Source organism: Anser anser (genome assembly GCF_964211835.1).
Source record: "Anser anser genome assembly, chromosome: 5".
Classification (NCBI taxonomy): domain Eukaryota; kingdom Metazoa; phylum Chordata; class Aves; order Anseriformes; family Anatidae; genus Anser; species Anser anser.
In genome coordinates this window covers 45,512,958-45,530,998 of record NC_139725.1, presented here as the reverse complement: position 1 = coordinate 45,530,998, position 18,041 = coordinate 45,512,958, and the positions used below count along the sequence as shown (strand labels likewise).

Here is an 18,041-nt window from a genome sequence, read left to right as displayed (position 1 = left end):
GCAATATTGTTTTCTTAATATAAATTTCCTTTCCAGTATGAACATTTGTGTGTTTTAGTTTAACTTGTGTTTTATATTCATGAAAATAAGGTTTTGAATATCAGTAAAAAGAAATTTGTCTGGACACACTCAGAAATGTGAAAGCTACCAGATTCTTCTACTGTAGTAACAGGCTCAGTGTTGCATCAGTTTTCTGATTTATCACCCATTTTAAAAGAAGAACAGGAAGGCTGGCTGTCCCCAGTGCATCTCACACAGAGATTGTGGACTGCCTGACGCTCTTCATGTTAGGGCTCTCTTTCTTTTTTGTTCTCTCTCTCTCTCTCTCTCTCTCTCTCTCAATGCGCCTTCCATCAATAAGCACACCATGCAATTTGCTCTTGTGACTATTTCATGGTTGTCACACTTTGCATGCGTGAATGTTTAGGACATTTTAAATCTAAGGGTTAATACTTTCTTCTGTTCTTGGTTTGCTTCTGTAGTGTCTTGCCAAGACTACCATTACATCAAAGGCCTTCTGGTCCTCCCAGAATACAGCAGCTCTTTGATCTTATACAAACGCCTGGGAGAGGAGCAGCACTCTGAGATCCTCCATCCTGCCTGCCTCTCCCTTTCCTTTCCTTTCATCAGTAGCCCAGTGTGTCACTTCCTTTTTCTGAGGGTAGAGAACGTTCCCAAGGTTCCCCAATTCCTTCTTCTGCTCACTCCCATCAAGTAACTTTTGCTGCCTGATAGCACTCATAGCCAGGTGTTTTTTTTCTCCTGGCACTCACCTTCCTTTTCTTCCTTGCTGCTGTCTGCAGCATCAGTGCAGTGTCTGCAGTGAGAAAGCATTTCTTGATGTCCAGATGAAACCCCCAGTGTTTCAGTTTATGCCCATTGCCTCTTGTCCTGTCACTGAGCACCACTGAAGAGAGCCTAATTTTGTTTTCTTTACAACCTCCCATCAGGTATTTATACACATTGATGAGATCCCTCCTGAGCCTTCTCTTCTCCAGGCTGAACAATCCCAGTTCTCTCAGCCTTTCCTAATAAGAGAGATGGTTCAGTCCTTTAAACAATGTTAGTTGCTCTTCATTGGACTCTCCAGTATGTCCATGTCTCTTTTGTTCTGGGAAGCCCAGAACTGGACCCAGCACTGCAGATGTGTCTCAACAGCCTTGAGTATAGGGGAAGGGTCACCTCCTTTATTTAAGAGGTATGTGAACATGGCACTAAAGGACATTGTTTAGTGGTGGGACTGAGTAGGTCAGGTTGATGGTTGAACTTGCTGATTTTGAAGGTCTTCTCCAACCTAAATGACTCCCATTCCATCCCATCCTTTGACCTGCTGGCAATGCTCCTCCTAACAGCCCGTAGATTCTCTAGGCAGAAAGCTCCTTTTGGTATTGTGAAGATAGTATAACATGTTCTACAAGTTGCAAATATTGAACATTTTTGCCAGATTTTGATAAACCAAAATAATCCTGCTTTTCTGTTAGAGAAAGTAGAAATCTCAGTATAAATCTTTATTACAAGAGACTAATTTTTTTAGATATCATAAGTTATTTCTTAGTTTACCCAGGAATATTAATATACAATGGTCATCACCAAAGATTTTTTTTAATGTAGTGTGAATATATATGCATGTAAGTGTAATTTTAAAGTGGAGTCCTGTTTCTTCCACTTAAAAATGTTGACCTTTCATCGAGGGAGGGTGCATCTGTGAATTCTTTCACAGAATATAGTATGCTTATAGTGTGATAAGATAAAAATATATGTGCTATAGCATGCATTTTCTCACTTAATTTATCATAAAAGTTAAAATTGTTTGACAACAAATTGTCTTGTTTATTAGAATGTTTCTAATGTACTGCAAAGCCTTCATTTTAGATTTAAATTTTATATTCTGTCAAATTATAACCTTAGAAACACAGAAATTAGTTAGAACTATTAATGCTACTGTAGTGTTTTTTACTTTTTCAATGTCATGCAAGTTTTGATTAAAGTGGGGAAATCTATGAGTTAAATTCCTAATTTTTTTCCTACTCTGACACTAATTTGCTCTGAAACCTTGGTTAAATCACTTCTCTTTGCATTCAGATTTTTTTCAGCTATAAATTTGAACAATATTTTTTGTCCATGGAGACTGTGAATTAATTTTGGTAATGTTTTCTTGAAAGGCTTAATGAATACTGTTAGTGTACAAAAAAAAGTTAATGTAAATTACATGTAAAGATTTTTAGTCTGCAAAGCTTCTGAAATTTGATGTTAGCATTATGAATGACAAGGAAGTCTTTTTACCTTTTAAGAATCTGTGCCCACTAACTTTATATTACGCACTCTGCCTCATATGTTATATTTCTTTTAATATCCTGTAATTATTTCTGGATATCTTTGATCAAAATCTTAGTAAATGATAAAGAACAGATTCTTAAAATTTAGTTCTGTGTACCCCTGTAGTACTAAGAGCACTAGCTGATGATTCACAGACAGCTGGCTTGCCAGAAGACTTTACTACCTCCTCCACATTTCCAGCTACTAGTATGCATCAAACAACTGAAAATTTGTGAAACACTTATCTAATGTTTTTCCCTATAAACAATTCCTGTAGTTACCATAGGGATGTTAAGTGATAATGAATGAGAAAAGAGATGGTCCGTGTCACTGTGAATGTTAAATTAAGCATCCATGAAGCTCTGTTAATTAAAATGTTGTCCACCCTATACAAAATCATCTGGAGTCTGGATTAAAAGTTCAGTTAGTTTGACATTTGCAATGCTTTGTTAGCAAAGGTTTGCTGTTTTTCATTAGTACAAGTGCAATTTTTGCTTAAAAAAAAGTCTTGCTAGCTTGAACATCAATGAAACAATATTGTTTAATAAAAGTCCATTGAACTTTTATGTTGTGTAACTCAGATTTATATCTATTGTTTATTTCATAAACGTAAATTGATTTCTTAATATGCTGAAATCATCAAAACAATGGTATAATTGAGAAGTGGTATAAGTGGAATATAATGATATACAATATTTATATTGTTTTCTCTTAAAGTTCCCTCCATATGGAAGATGTACTGGGTCACAGAATGTCCCATTGAGAGTGGAATTTGCCTGGTATATGAAGGTCAACAAACAAACTCAGGCTTCTTAAATAGAACCACACACTGTTAAAAGAAGAGCTTAACATGCATCAGTCTAGTTCTGGAGATGGAAGCTGATAATGCACAGTTTTGCAGAGATTAACAGGGAAAGCAAAAGATACTTTTAAAAGTGCCAGATACATCCTATTCTTGCTATTTAGGTATACAACATGCTAAGTCAATTTAAAAATAAGTCATCATAAGTCACCTTTAAGATTACATCCTTCGTCTGAATTATGTGTAACTCCCTGATGAAATGCATCGCAGTCAGTTAAATTTATAGTTGCATTTAGTCTTTTTATGGATATTCTTTGGGGATTAGCTAACGGTTACTTAAGTCAGCTCTAATATTCAGAAATATCTGTGCTATACAGATAGTCATTTGTTTTTACCTACCTCAGAAAAGAGCACCATATGTGAAAGTCAGTGAAGTTTGTTTTCTTTTATGTTTTCAGTCTGTTGAATATAAAGACAAAATTTAAGAGAACTATACACAAACCTGCTTTGATTTCTGTGAATTTAGCATTGAAGCTTCAAGACTAAAAACAATATGTGTATGTGATCTCAGTTTAGACCTGTCCCTCGAGATAGTGTGAAACAGTCTATCAACAAGAATACATCAGTATAGGAGGATTAACTGTTCACATGCAGTTTGAACATCAAAATGTTTGTATGAAGTTGTGGAAAATGAGTAATTTGTTTTATCATTCTCTGAAAACGTAAAACGCCCCTATTCAAAATAAATAGTCTTTATTTTAAAAACATGAAGATTAATAGCACTCACTCTATGGAGGAGTCTGCTGTTAAGCAAAATACTATGAATACAGCTTCACTCAGTACAATTGGTGTTTCTTCCTCTTATCAGTTCCATCAGTACCTTCTGTTCCCTGTTAAATAATGAGCAGACAGATGTGATTGCTCTCTTTAGGATTATTTGTATGCATTATGGCATATAGCTTTCCGGTTTCTTGGAAAAAAGTTAACAGTACTTAAATGCCCTCTGTTTCAGGTGCTTCCAACATCCTTTTTCATATTTTATCTTGTGTGGCTAAATCCATCTCTCTTAATAGAATTAATGATACAAGTCATTAATGATACAAGTGTGGCATTTGATCCATGTTGTAGAGGTTGCTGTGCATTTCACTAAATTACCAGACCAATTTCTGTGGGGCAGCTAAAAGCTTTTTCATCACCTTTCTCTCACGTTTTTCAACATACTATTTTCTTTCCTTCTTCTTTATTGATGTTTCCCTAGGAAACTTTGCTTTTTATTTTTTCTGTTTTTATTTGTACATCACAATTTTCTTGGTTGGTTTTATGAAAAGGGAACACATTACAGAATCACAGAATCGAAGGGGTTGGAAGGGACCTCCAAAGATCATCGGGTCCAAGCCCCCTGCCAAAGCAAGCTCCTTAGAGCAGGCTGCCCAGGTAGGCGTCCAGACGTGCCTTGAATATCTCCAGAGAGGGAGACTCCACAACCTCACTAGGCAGCCTGTTCCAGTGCTCTGTCACCCTCACCGTGAAGTTCTTTCGCATGCTGATGCGGAACTTCCTGTGCTCTATCTTGTGGCCATTGCCACACATTTCTGTCTCTGAATATGCTGGTTGTCCTATTCAAATCACTTCACAAACTGCTCAGAAAACTAAAGACAATTTTAGAATGTAAAAGCAACCAAATTACAACAATGACCCAAATATAAAGCTTAGGGAAGAGTGTATGTTACAGGATAGGCAAATATTTTGTTTCCCATTCATTCATTTGGTCAGATTCCAGCCATTCAAAGCTCAGAGACTTCCGGACGTAGATGTAGTTTCTATGCATTTGGAATCATTTCCTGAGATTTCTCATTCATGAACTGACCCGAATTCTGCTTAAACCCATATAAAATTTTCTCTCATTGTGTGACTTGTGATTTTTTTAAGCAAATTGGTCATTTCTCCCCTCAGGCATCCGTTGTCTTTTCTGAAGAGTCCTACTCCATTGAATGATTGTATTTAATCATTCCTCATGTGGAAGAAGCGTTCCATGGCTTTGGCTGATCTTCTTGCTCTTCTCTGAGCTTTCCCCATTCTAACTGTTTCTCTTCGTATCAGCTTCCCACTGCTGCACTCAGTAGGCAAGATGCGAGCTTGCTGTGGAGTCATACTTCAGAATAGTTATGTTCTCTGGCTTGCTTTTTTCCTTTCGTAATTATGTCCTGTGTTGATTTAGCTTTTCTAACTGTTATTGAACACTGAATTAGCAGATTCTTGGAACTGCGTGTAGTTTACCTCATGATCTCATTCCTGCTCAGTAATTGTTAGCTCAGAACCCATCATTTTGTGTGTGAAGTTAGGATTACATTTCTTGAAGCCAAAAAAACTGTCAGAAATCCAAGAAGCCTATATCAACCCTTATCCACATGATTTTGATAAGACCCAGAAACTAAGGACTGAGTATGCATATAACCCAAAGGTTGGTCTTCTGCTGTCAAGATGACATTTAATAACGTAACAGTAGCTTTAAACGACACAAGCTGAGGCACAGCTAAAATTTTTCACAAGTAGTATGTGAAATAGATGGGATATGTTTAGGAGATACTTGGAGAGGAGAAATGATGAGCACCTTCCTTCATTTACAGTGTGTGTTGACATAAGGTCTTGTCACTGGAATTTAGAGAAGGAATTGACAAGTGGGATGGCTTAAGGCGTGGGCATACACTTAGTACCTGAGTTCCTTTTATGATGAGAAAAGATTACAGGTCTTTATTAAAAAAGAATAAAAAATCTTTGTAGTTAGAAAACTGCTATAAATTGAATATACTTCATAGCATCATGAGGAGCCACTATGTTAAATTTATCTTGCGTCCCCTACAGCTTTATTTCAATTCTGTATGACATCTCAAATGTCTGTTTTCCAGCAGTTCACTCCTTCAGCAAATGTGTTAGGTAATATATACCATAAGCATAAAGTAGTTATAGTTTAATTTGGTGCTGGACCAAGAAAAGAGATGGTGTTTTGTTACAATTCTTGGATTGTTTCCATGAGGAAGGAGTTTGTTTCTGAAGGGGTGGGAGAATTTTGCTCTTCAGAATCAAAAACTTCATGGACATGTATCTGTATGATAGCAGGATGATTGCTGAATGTTGTGAATCAATATATTGATTCACATATAGTTAAGTTTGCATTTCATGAGACCAGGTAGAGATTTGATTGCTTAGAGTCTATTGTCTCTCATATATTTCTCAGCCTCAGAAGCATGCATGCAGACCAGGGGTTACTCAGGAAAGAAGCAGCAAACGTTACAATTCATCATAAATTAGTGTAGTGGAAAATCAATGCTTTGATGAAGATAAGGCCACTGTAAATGAAGCATGAAATATGAATGACTACGGCTTTACTGTGGTAAAAGTGAAATGGTTGATACTTAGAAGAGGGAAACATTAGTGAGTGATAGATACCTCTAGGCATTTTGAAGTGGAGAGGTATAGTCACATTTGGAAAAAAAAAAAAAAGTATTTTATAGCTATAAAAAAAATTCTATGTTATAATCTGTGAAAAACACTTTAAACACTATATGTAGGCCTCCTGGCTGACTGCACGCTGGAAATATGAAGAAGAATCCATTTTATACATTCATTATTAACGTATATCTGCAAGTTCTATAATTCTTTTCTGGTAAACAGCCATATATGTTACAGGAAAAATAATACTTTTCTCTTAATAAATCTTTGTAGATGAGTTTTGTAAGTTAAAAAAAAAGCTTGACAGCAAATTAAATTGCACATTAAAATACAAGATTTCTTATGATGATAAATTTTAGTTTGGTCTAACCACAGCTAGCCAAATGCAAAATCTACTAACACCTCATGCAGCTGTTGAGACAGAATGTACTATTTTCTTGTTACAAGTCAAAAAACTTTATTAGTTCTGACTGAATTTTGCGAAACTGATTGGAGTTACTTTCTTCACTGGAGATCAGCCCAAGTATGCACCTTCCTGTCCTTACAGGATTTTGTCAGCATTAGTCATCGTCAGATGTCAACCTTGCAATTAAGGACTTGTTCGTACTGGGTGTCCTCAATGCTTCCCAGGGCAGGAAGTGGTTTACTTGTCATCCAGGCATATCTCCGTATATGCAGTCTTACATAATTCCTGTACTATTTTTAAAATTAAGATTTTAAATCTAACAAAATTAATGCTTTAGTATAAAAGAAAAGTGCTTCATGTTTTAGCTTTATACCTAGATTATCTCCACTTTATTTTCCATGTCTCATTTCTATTTTCTTGTTCTCATTAAATGACTAAGGCATCTTTGTTTTACTCTGTTTCACTTTTGACAACTCTTCCTGTGCTTCCTCAAATGTAAAATATCCTTGCTGGCCAATCCTTTTTCCCCCATTTTGTAGGCTCTCCACTTACTCTTCCTATTGCTCTCAAAGCAGCAAGTTTCAAGAGCTTCTTGTTTAACCATCTCTCAAAATTCTTTCCTCTTACCTGTGGTGACAATGTTCTTATTCTTCAAGCACCATTGACTGGAATGTTTTCCTGCTTCATTGTACATTGTGTGAAGAGCAGAAGTTATTCAGAAAACAGAGCCGTATTTTAGACTTCATCTAAAGATAAGCCAGGTGTATGTCTGTTTTTTGTCCTACTGAATCTTCCATTCCTAGTGCAGAATTTAGAAGTGGGATGAGAGCAAGGTGGTTGTTAATTGTTAACCAAGTGATTGTTTTATAGGAATAGATCCTAATATCATTGTCTGCCAGTACATTTTTTTCCTAATTAAACTAAATAATTAGAGAAGCAGAGAAATCACTGTCTCATGTTCACTAGCCAATTTGGTCTATTGGGCCTGAATATTGGTTTCAGGTTCATTTTTGTGAGGTGCAAATGAATCCCATTTGGTCTGAAACTTGATCTTCCTTTTTAATAGGAAGCGTATCTCTTACAACCTTAAAAACAATGTTAGGAATTTTTAGGAAAGAAACATACAACAAGACAGACAATGTAATTGCTTCTAAATTGATGGTGTATCTGACATAAGAATGATCAAAGGCATGAAACTTCAACTGTATGAGGAAAAACTGTATGATTCTTTGATTTACTTGTTTTTTTATTTTCTCTTTTTTTTTTTTTTTTAATGTTTTCTCTTGTTTTCTCTTCCTTAGAGTACTCGAGTTGCTTTAGACCATCTGGAGTCTGTTCCTGAGAAACTAAGCCTGTTAGAAGATTTCAAAGATACTGGAGTGAGAAATATTTTACTTAACTCTTTTTCAGTAGTTCTAAATTATTTTGGTTAGTTAATGTCCTCCCCATATCTATAGATAAATCAGTTAATGAGATATATAAAATTACATATGAAAAAACCATACGGTAAACCTTTTTTGTTGTTGTTGTTAATATAGCTTTATTGATGTCATTAATTTAGTCCTGGTTAGTACCACTGCTGGGGTGTTCCATATAGTAAGCAAACATTGAGTACTGAGTGTAAAAGGTCAGGGCCTAATTACTGACTCAGAGTATGTGTGTTGAGTGTTGAATTCTGATATTCATTGTTTAACATTCAAAATACTGTAATAAAATACATTCTACCAGTTTTTTTCAACATTTAAACTAATGAGTGAAAATAGAGGAGCTTTACAGATGGTTTTTTTATTATTATTTTAAAACATATTTTTTGTTTACAATTGTCAAATCTTCTCTCTCACTATCACTGTCGGTGGAACTTTTTGACAGTAGCAGTGAGGTACTGTCAAGAACATATAGCCTTAAATTAGTGGCTGGGTGGCTTAACCACTGCATTATCATTGCTTCCCATGAATGAAGTCAGTGGTTTGCTAAAAGAGAATTTGGGTTCTCACTGGACAAAATAAATTTTAAATCAGTATTAAATCATAGATAAATGCGTAACATTTCGCATTTCATTTGTTGTTTCTCCTCCTCACATATTCACAAACCTTTCAAAACATACTTGTTTGGAACATTGTTTATTCAAAATGCTCTTGCATGAGGTCATGTGTTAAGACATACTAGAGCAGATTCAGACCTTGTTTTATGGTGTGATATTGATGTCATTATCAATAGAGTTAGGAACAAAAATGCTAATTGATTTTTTTTAATAGAAAAATATTGTTGGGATGTATAACTTCAATTTCATGTTTCCAAGTATCCCCAGAAGAGCTTTTGCTCTGACAGAGGTTGACATCTGTCTTCTGTTTCTGATGGTTCTACTTAGCTGTAGCAAAAATTCTGCTCTAAGCTGGGCAAAACAGAAGCGTGAATGTGGAGTTCCTACGATCTCCTTCGCAGTTTCACTCTTTACTTGAAGTTACTATGAAATTATGTTGTCGTTTTCTAGTTCGCCTTAGTTATCACTTAGCCAGCATTTATGAGATTGGAACCACAATCCTTTGTTTTAATTTGAGCTCTGTTCCTCTCCCATGTACTTTTAAGTTTTCTAAAGACTGCTTTCTTAACGTGAGACCCTGCCAACAAGTGTATGTTGTTTAGTAAGTAATTTATCATTTATGCATTTATTATTCAAGGAAAGTAAGTTTTATACCTTAGTTGTGAGAATTATGTCAGTTTTGAGCTTCCATTAATTCTTCTATTTGAAGTAATGCATTGGAATATTTTGTACAATAGGAAGTGTTCTAGATCCTGCCAAAGAGCTATATAACAATGTCCTATGGTAGTATGATACATATCTAGCATGTTTTATTCTCAAGTGGTATGCATGAATAAAGTATTTCAAAGCCATTCATGACTTTCCAGAGTTAGCAAGATGTTCCCTTATTTTTTTCACTGTAAGTGTAAGGAAACAAAGTAAATCTTCATCTGATAATGCCTCACCAGTTGTGGGATAGCTGTATTCATTGAAGTGAATCCTTAGCTACTTACGAGAAGCATTAGGTTTTCTTGTTCTGAAATACTGCTTTAGTCCATATCCTTGGACTTTATTCTTGAACCATCTGTTTCTAAAGAATTGTAATTAATTTTTCTCCATTACACAATTCTTTGTTAGAAGCTATGATACTAATCAGTTTTAGAAAGAGTTACAAGATATCATTTACCCGTTAAGGATGAGGCGTTAAAATGTTCACATTTTAACCTGTATTCATTTTAGCATTACTCTTCTGTACAGAACATCATGCTTTCATATGGTCCCTGTATTTCAGCCTCTAAAAGTTAGTGATTCATTTGTTCATTGCTGTATGGAAAATTCTGGGTGATACCTGTATTTACAATAGCCAGCCAACATTTACTAACTGTTTTTCACATTACAAAATCATTTAGATGTTTCGATGCATTTCTAGGAGTCCCACTGCCGAAGGGAAATGATTGAGGAAAGGTATACAAAGTATAAAGAAATTGTGAGTTCTCTGCGGCAGCAGCTGGAAGATTCAAAACAAAGAGTCCAACAGTTCAAGGTATGTGTGTGTACTCCACTTTTGTTTTGTGATTACTTTCACTCAGCAGTCTGAGCTTACTTAATGTAATATTATCTCATAGTATTAACACAGAATAAATCATACATGAATGTTGCTTTGTCCTGGAGTGGCAGAATTTTATGTAGCTACTATGGCTGGTGTAAAATTTGGTGACAGAAGTGTCTTCATTACCAAGTGAAAATTTCCAAAAAAAAAATCTTAAAAATTCCATGGAAAAGCTATCCTGTGTCTTACTATTTTCAAGTGTTTACTTATGCCATTGCTTTGTTAAATTTCTTCTACAGCAATTTTTGACTTGGTTTGTTCACTTTTCGCTTTTCCTTTCATGTAGAAGGTAAATATTGAAACCTGTTTCCAACATTAAAGGGAATATTAATTTGTAGATTACATATAATGATTTTTCACTAGTTCATTTTTGCATGATTTACAAATGATCATGTCTGTTTCATACGTAAACAAAACTGAGGCAAACAACGAAGTGATTTGCTAAAGGTCGCTCATCTGACTAATAGCAGGGTTAAGCATAATTTCCTGACTCCCTGAAATACAAATCCAGGGCTCTTAATTTAGAACCATTGCCTGGAACAAGTCCACCTTTCCAGTTGTTAACATGCTTTCTTTCTGTTCATATTAGCTTGTTCCTTATCATATTACTTCATATTACTGCATGTCCTTATGATAGCACCTTACTTTAGGACAACTACATTTTCTTATGGTACAGAACTAGGCAGTGATTCAAATAAATGACCAGAACTGAAGAATTGTGCTAGTGTTTCTGCTACTGCAATGAATCAAGATTCATTAGCAATGTATTTTCAGGTGTGTCTCTAAGCAGCTGAGCTCAAAGTCTAGGATCAAGCACCATGTTTCGAAAAACTTCAAGCTGTTTGTGTTCCCCACCTCCTTTGCAGCAGTCTTTGATCTGTGAAATGTTGACCTACTTAGCAGTAGGTCTTCTAAAAACTAGAAAAGGTAAAACGAAGACAGTGTATTTTAGCTTAGTGAGTTGCTGCTGTAAGAAAGTATTGAGCTACTTGAGATAGCCATGTTGTTCTTCAGTAAGAAAGCAAGAAACAAAGCAGATTCTCTTTCAGACTATTGCTACTGATAATCTTCAATTTCTGGAATTTGTGTTGCCTTCACACAAGAGTTACTAATTCAATAGCCACTGAAATTTGGAAAATATTGAAAATCTAAGTGGAATGCAATCAGCTGAGAGTTAGAATATAGTATTGCACTAAGCTGACTGAGCTTACGAATCGTGTGATTTGAACTCTATGTTCAGAATCCGTAAAAGGCTGATTTCAAAACAATATTTCCTCTTTCTTTAGACAAGAGGGAGCATTTAATGCCTTTCTTTTAGTCAGGCCTAATTGGGTTTTTGCATGACATACAGTCTTCTTTGCTGTCACAGCTGTTACAAATAGAACAGAATGTTCAAAAACAAGTAACAGACGGGTGCTAATCTGATTTCAGTGATCAGGCTGGCTTAGTCTAAAAAATCCCTTTTTAATGCTAGCCTTTCTTACCCTCCCTTGGAACTAATTCAAATGCATTGTTGTTTCATGTTTTTAAAATGTTGATGATTTGTCAGTAAGGAGTCTCTAAAGTTGATTGGTAGAAGTGTATAGTCAAGGACATCAAAGTTCGTTCTTTCTGATGGTTTTGTTTCATGCTCTATACACAATGTAGAGCTTCTGCTGTATAAAGCTGACAAATATGTTTGGTAAATAAGAAAATATATGTGTTAAGAAAGGGAGTTTTTTGTAAAATATTTTACATTAATTCCACAACTAATTTATCCAGAATTGTTAAACTTTCTCCTCAGATATGATCTTCTTCCTAACCTTTCTTGTAACACACTTCATTCAGCTTGCTTGCAAGCACTAATCTCAGACAGATATTAACTAATCGCATGTCCTAGCCTCTTTCATTTTAAGGAGCAAAAATGAAACCAATGTGAAAGTTCTCCTAAAAACAGTTATTATTCTTCCTTCCTTATGATTTGATTTGTTACCCCTCAGTCTTTCCAGTTTGCTATAGCCTTGTCAGATGTCCATGAAATACCTGTTGCTTAGAAGCCTGGGAAAATCATAATTGCTATTTGTATAGGTTAAAATGTAATATTTCCTCTAATAATGGGGGCCGGAGGCTGACAGTGATTTTCAACAAAGAAAGGATAGTAGCTAAAGAAGAAATTGGGGAAAAAGAAGGTAAACATAAACAGTAATAATAAAATAAATAATAAAGAATACCAACTAAAGCAAAATCAAAATAAAAAGTGAGAAGAAACCAAAAGATAAATGTTATGATGGATAGATTTAAATATTTTAGGACAGTTTCCCTGCTATAAACATCTGACCAACAACTATCAATGGGGAGTGGCTTTAAACTAAAAAAGGGTAAATTTAGATTAGACATTAGGAAGATGTTGTTTACTCAGATGGTGGTGAGGTACTGGAACAGGTTGCCCAGAGAAGCTGTGGATGCCCCATCCCTGGAGGTGTTCAAGGTCAGGCTGGATGGGGCCCTGGGCAACCTGATCTAGTGGGAGGTGTCCCTGCCCATGGCAGGGTGTTGGAACTAGGTGATATTTAAGGTCCATATAACATAAACTGTTCTATGATCTAGTCAAACACACCTAAATGTGAATAAAATGTGTGAGAAAAGGTGGATTATGAAAGTTGAAATTTCTGTAATGAGAAAGGCATTGTGTATTGTGGATGCTGGTAGAAGTGCCTTTTTTTTAAAAAAAAAAAAAAAGCTCTACTTTAACATAGCATTTCTGGAAGCTGAATGAAAAGACTAATTTTTTTTTTTATTCTTCTGAAATTGTTATTGTGTTATGTACATTTTAGGTATTAAGTCTCTCATCGGCACGTAAGGGGATTAATATGTATAATTCCCATTAGTCTTAATAGAAGTAAATCCCTCTTCATTGATGGGACAAAAGCTCATTGTATCTCTAAATTAATGTTGAATTTTTGTTTTCTGTTTGGTTTTCAAATCTTAGTATCAGTAGGATAATAAATTGCACGATGTTTTAACAAAATTCTCCAAGGGTGTTTATGATAAGAATTCAGTAGCAAAATAGCATGTTTTATGTACTGATGCATTTGTGCATTATTATGTCTTCTCATTTCAAGAAACTGAGTAATTTGGATACCAAGCCAAGCTTTTAATCTTATTTTGGAAGGTAATGCAACTGTGGACTGCTTGCTGTATTGTTGATAAAGATTTACAGAGATTTTTGTTTAAATGGCCTTTTAAAAATTATCTTCTTTTTCTAGCTTATAGACCAAATGACTTTGCTCACCAAAAAGCTGTGTTGTATGGGTCTAGATGTAAATACTAATGTTGTGATTCAAACTTTATTTAATGTCTAAAAGAAAAAAATGAAAAAAACATCTTGAGGTATATTGTTATGAAAAATCAGTGAAGTTAGTTTCTTCAGTGGTGGGCAAAATGTATTTAAGTTTTGTTATTATTTACTGGTTGAATTTCAGTAAATTAATGTAGACTATTCATTGATGAAAAATTCATTATTTCCTGATGTTTGCCATGCCAATATGCCCTGCACTGTGGATGTTATGTAAACAGAGAAGAGAATGTTCTTGCAACAAATTATTATATTAACAAAGACTTGCAGTGCTCCCAATGCTTTTCTCAAGGCAAAGCAGTTTGTGCTAAGATTTTTGTAGTGATGGAACAGGCATGAAACTCATGAGCAAATTAATTTGATCCTAACTGCAATACTTAGTCTGAGAATTCAAAACAGTGTTTTCCAGGATGTGTGAAATCACAGCATATACCCATGTATTACCGTATGCATTTTGTTAAAGATTACAGCTGTTTAATATAAAGAGGTTTGTTTATTTTTATTTGGCTTCCATAGGATGTGGAAATGGATGCTGACATTTCTGATATACAAATGGCTGCTCCCTCTTCTAGTTGGCGAACTCAAAACAGTTTTTTGTCCACCTCGCTGCTCTCAGAATCAGGTTGTAAGTATTGTTTCAGAGGAAAAAAAAATCACAAGTAATGTATTTCCTCTTTTAATGCTGTTTTACTTGCAAGAGCAAGACATTCTACTTTTTGACAAAAAATGCAAGAACCATCTTAAGAGTCCTGCTGTATTTCAGTATTAGATACCAGATGGGTGTCTTTGTCTAGGAAATACTTTACATCACAGTGATACTTTTTTTTTTTTTAACTGGGTAACAAAATATTTTCTGTTTGTCATCCAAACCTAGCCCAAATAAAAAGGCTGCACTTGTTTTCTGAATCTCTGCATGAACAATCATACACATGTAAGTCGTGTATCTTTTCAGGTTCCAAAGACACATCCTCAGCCAAAAAGTTCTTTCCCACATTTTTCATTTGTACTGGTTAATCTTATGTTTCTGAAGCAGTTTAACAGTAAGAGTTGAATTCACTAATTCTGCTTGTACTTCAAAATTTGTTTTTAACTATTCTTTCTGTCCCTTAGTGTACATATAACTTGGTCATAAAAGGTTACAGGATCTCTGATACAGCTAGGAACTGCTCAGTAAAAGATAGGACATACTAGATCTTTCTCAGGTGCAGGAACATCCTTCCGTGAGTGTCGTTACTGACTTAGGAAAAATTTCTTGAATATTTTTTTTCAGCGCACCAGATATCAGCACATGGATATGAAAAACTTTTCTTCAGAAGGATATCACCTTCCATTTATTTTCAATATAGCCAGTTTGCATTCTGGCAACCTTGTGAGTGGAACCAGTTCCATTCTATGTCATGGAAAGTCCTATTTCAGGCTTCATTGCACTTCCAAACCTCTTTGTCATGGAATGAGTACGCTACTGTACACTACTAGTCATCAGCAATAAATCTTGAGTTGATCTGATGAGGTTAAAGCTAATTGGTTTCTTTTCCTCTCAAAATCTGTAGGTTGTGATTAATATCTTTTTGCAGACTATATTAAATAATAAAAATAGCAACAAAGCATATGAGTGAAAGCCTCAGTCTCTTCTGTACTCCAGGAACAGTTTCCCCCAACTCAGAGTTATTTTTCCATTTTCCTTGATATCATCCCTGTCAATAATATTGTCATCCAAGTTAAAGTGCAGCTCAGCCTGGTAGGGGTATAGAAAAAAAATATACAAACCATACCTTACAGGCAAGTTGGACTGTTAGAACAGGTCCAGAGGAGGGCCATGAAGATAATCAAGGGGCTGGATCACCTGTCCTACAAAGAAAGGCTGAGAAGCTGGGGTTGTTCTGCCTGAAGAAGGGAAGGCTTGAGGGTGACCTCATTGTGGCTTTTTAGTACTTAAAGGGGGCTTATAAAAAAAGATAGAGAGCGACTTTTTGCTTAATCAGATAACAATAGGACAAAGGGGAATGGTTTTAAGTTAAAGAAAGGAGATTTAGATTGGAGGTTAGGAGGAAATTCGTAATTCAGATGGTGAGGCACTGGAACAGGTTGCACAGAGAAGCTTTGGTTGCCCCATCCCTGGAAGTGTTCAAGGTCAGGTTGGACGAGGCCCTGGGCAACATGATCTAATGGGTGGCATCCCTGCCCATGGCAGGGTGGGTGGAATTAGATGATTTTAAGGTCCCTTCCAACCCAAGCCATTCTATGATCCTATGATCTCCAAGAGGTCCATTCCACCTCAGTACCTCCCTGATTCTGTAAACCTGCTGCAAAAACTTGCTGGATGAAGTGCCTGATAAGGTGCTGTCATGTCCTTGCAACATTTTTCTGATGTGGTCAAATGAGGCAATTATGGAATAGTGGTGTTAGAAAAGTAGACTTTATTTTTATATAGCTGATCAGTTAATGAGATAAATTGAATAATGGGAAATAATTTCCATTTCAACTGAAGCTATTCTATTCTGTTTTTTCTACCAGCAAAGAGCACTGAATTTGATAGAATAAGTTGGTGGACTGGTTAAAGATGATCTTGGACGGTCTTTTCTAGATGATCTTAGAGGTCTTTTCCAACCTGAATGATTCCATGATTCTATGAAATACGGTGACTTACAAATGCTAAAGGTGATCAGCCTCACAAAGGAGTGACATAATGTTGGTGGATTATAGTTTCGAAACTGAAACAGGATTGTATTGCTATTTGCATAAAAATATAATATCTTTCATAGGGGCTTCCTTGATACAGGAAAGAATATTATTATCAGGAACAGGGATGTTTCTTTGGGTTGAACACTGAAGTGTATGTAGTCAATTCATTATTATTTTGGTTAAATATTATTTTCTTTTAAACATTAAGAGTAATCACAGTTACACACATTGCTTATAGCATTAGTTGGATTTAATGCTACGTTAGGAGCCTGATAGTAGGATTAAAACTCCTTTATTTCAGTAGCTTATTCTGAGTAGTGGTAGTAAATATGAATCATTCTCTCTATTTCCTGTGGAAAAGATGCTCTTATCAAACTCTATCCTCTTAATGTTCCAGTACTTGATGGGCATTCTTAACAAAGACATAAACTGAACAAGCCCTTGAAAGAGATATTTTCTAACATTTCTAATTTGTGGGAAGAAAGAGGAGAGCCCAAGGTACAGCAGAGTTTGTGTGTGGGGAACCAGAATACCAACCTGACAAACCATTTTTTTCTCTAATTCAGTTGGGAGAGGTTTTTACCAACACTTAGCTTTCCAGATTTAAAAGACAAGGGGTGAGTGAAAGACAGTAGTGATTCAATGTTGATCATTCTGAAATATTTGCAAAGTCTTAAGCATTTGAGGAAGGCTTTGTTTGAAACTGCATTCAGTCATGGCTAAGGGACTTTTTTCTTGTCTAAAACTTTCAGGAAGGTATTTTCCACATCACAAGTGAAGCAGATCTTCATATTTCATATTTTCCAATATTTTCCAAATCCCAGAGTGGTGCTGAGGTGTTTGTTTGTTTTTACTTTTTCCTATTCATTTTTAAGGGAAAGGAACTGGTTATATAAAAAAAAAAATAAATCTTTGGAGTTTTAGTTCCTTAATTGCATTCTATTACAAATCCATTTGTCAGATTTTCTGAGGCTAAAACAAGGAAGTAGTCTTAAGATATTTTTTTTCTATTTCTGATTTTATTTGACTGTGATAGGATAAAGGTTTTTAATTTCTCACTTTGATGATTCTTTTCACCTAAGTGCTATTGTATGTTCTTTGTGCTCAATTTTTAAGTAGGAGAGCAAGTCAGGTGCCTGTTGAAGATATCTTATGTATTTTATAAGTTCTAGTATATCTGTCTAGGTGTCTTTGCAGGAAGGCACAGATTTCCCATAAGTCCCATCACATCTTTTGAATCCCTTTGTGGATGTTTGTGATACTTTAAGGCATTTGAATGAATCCATAGACATTAGTTAGTGACTGAATGTTTTATGCTGACCCTGTACTCCACCATTCAAATTTTAAAGTGTATTTTAAAGTTGTTGCAATAGTTCTCGAGTGAAAGTTCTGCAGTGATATTAATGTTACAAGAAGCTTTTC

The 18,041-nt window shown here is 35.3% G+C and overlaps 1 protein-coding gene across 12 annotated transcripts in view; it reads left to right on the top strand.

The window, feature by feature from the left end:
- The window catches only part of CEP128 (centrosomal protein 128), a 127,548-nt gene that overhangs the window by 98,286 nt on the left and 11,221 nt on the right, over nucleotides 1-18,041 (top strand). For 11 of the 12 annotated variants that reach the window (XM_083839759.1, XM_083839768.1, XM_083839769.1 and 8 more), the window contains 3 exons: nucleotides 8,276-8,353; nucleotides 10,424-10,537; nucleotides 14,454-14,562. In XM_083839759.1, the coding sequence (XP_083695885.1) occupies nucleotides 8,276-8,353; nucleotides 10,424-10,537; nucleotides 14,454-14,562 (301 nt within the window). Of the gene's footprint in view, nucleotides 1-8,275; nucleotides 8,354-10,423; nucleotides 10,538-14,453; nucleotides 14,563-18,041 lie in introns of those variants that run through there. The other variant, XM_083839762.1, reaches the window with a different exon arrangement.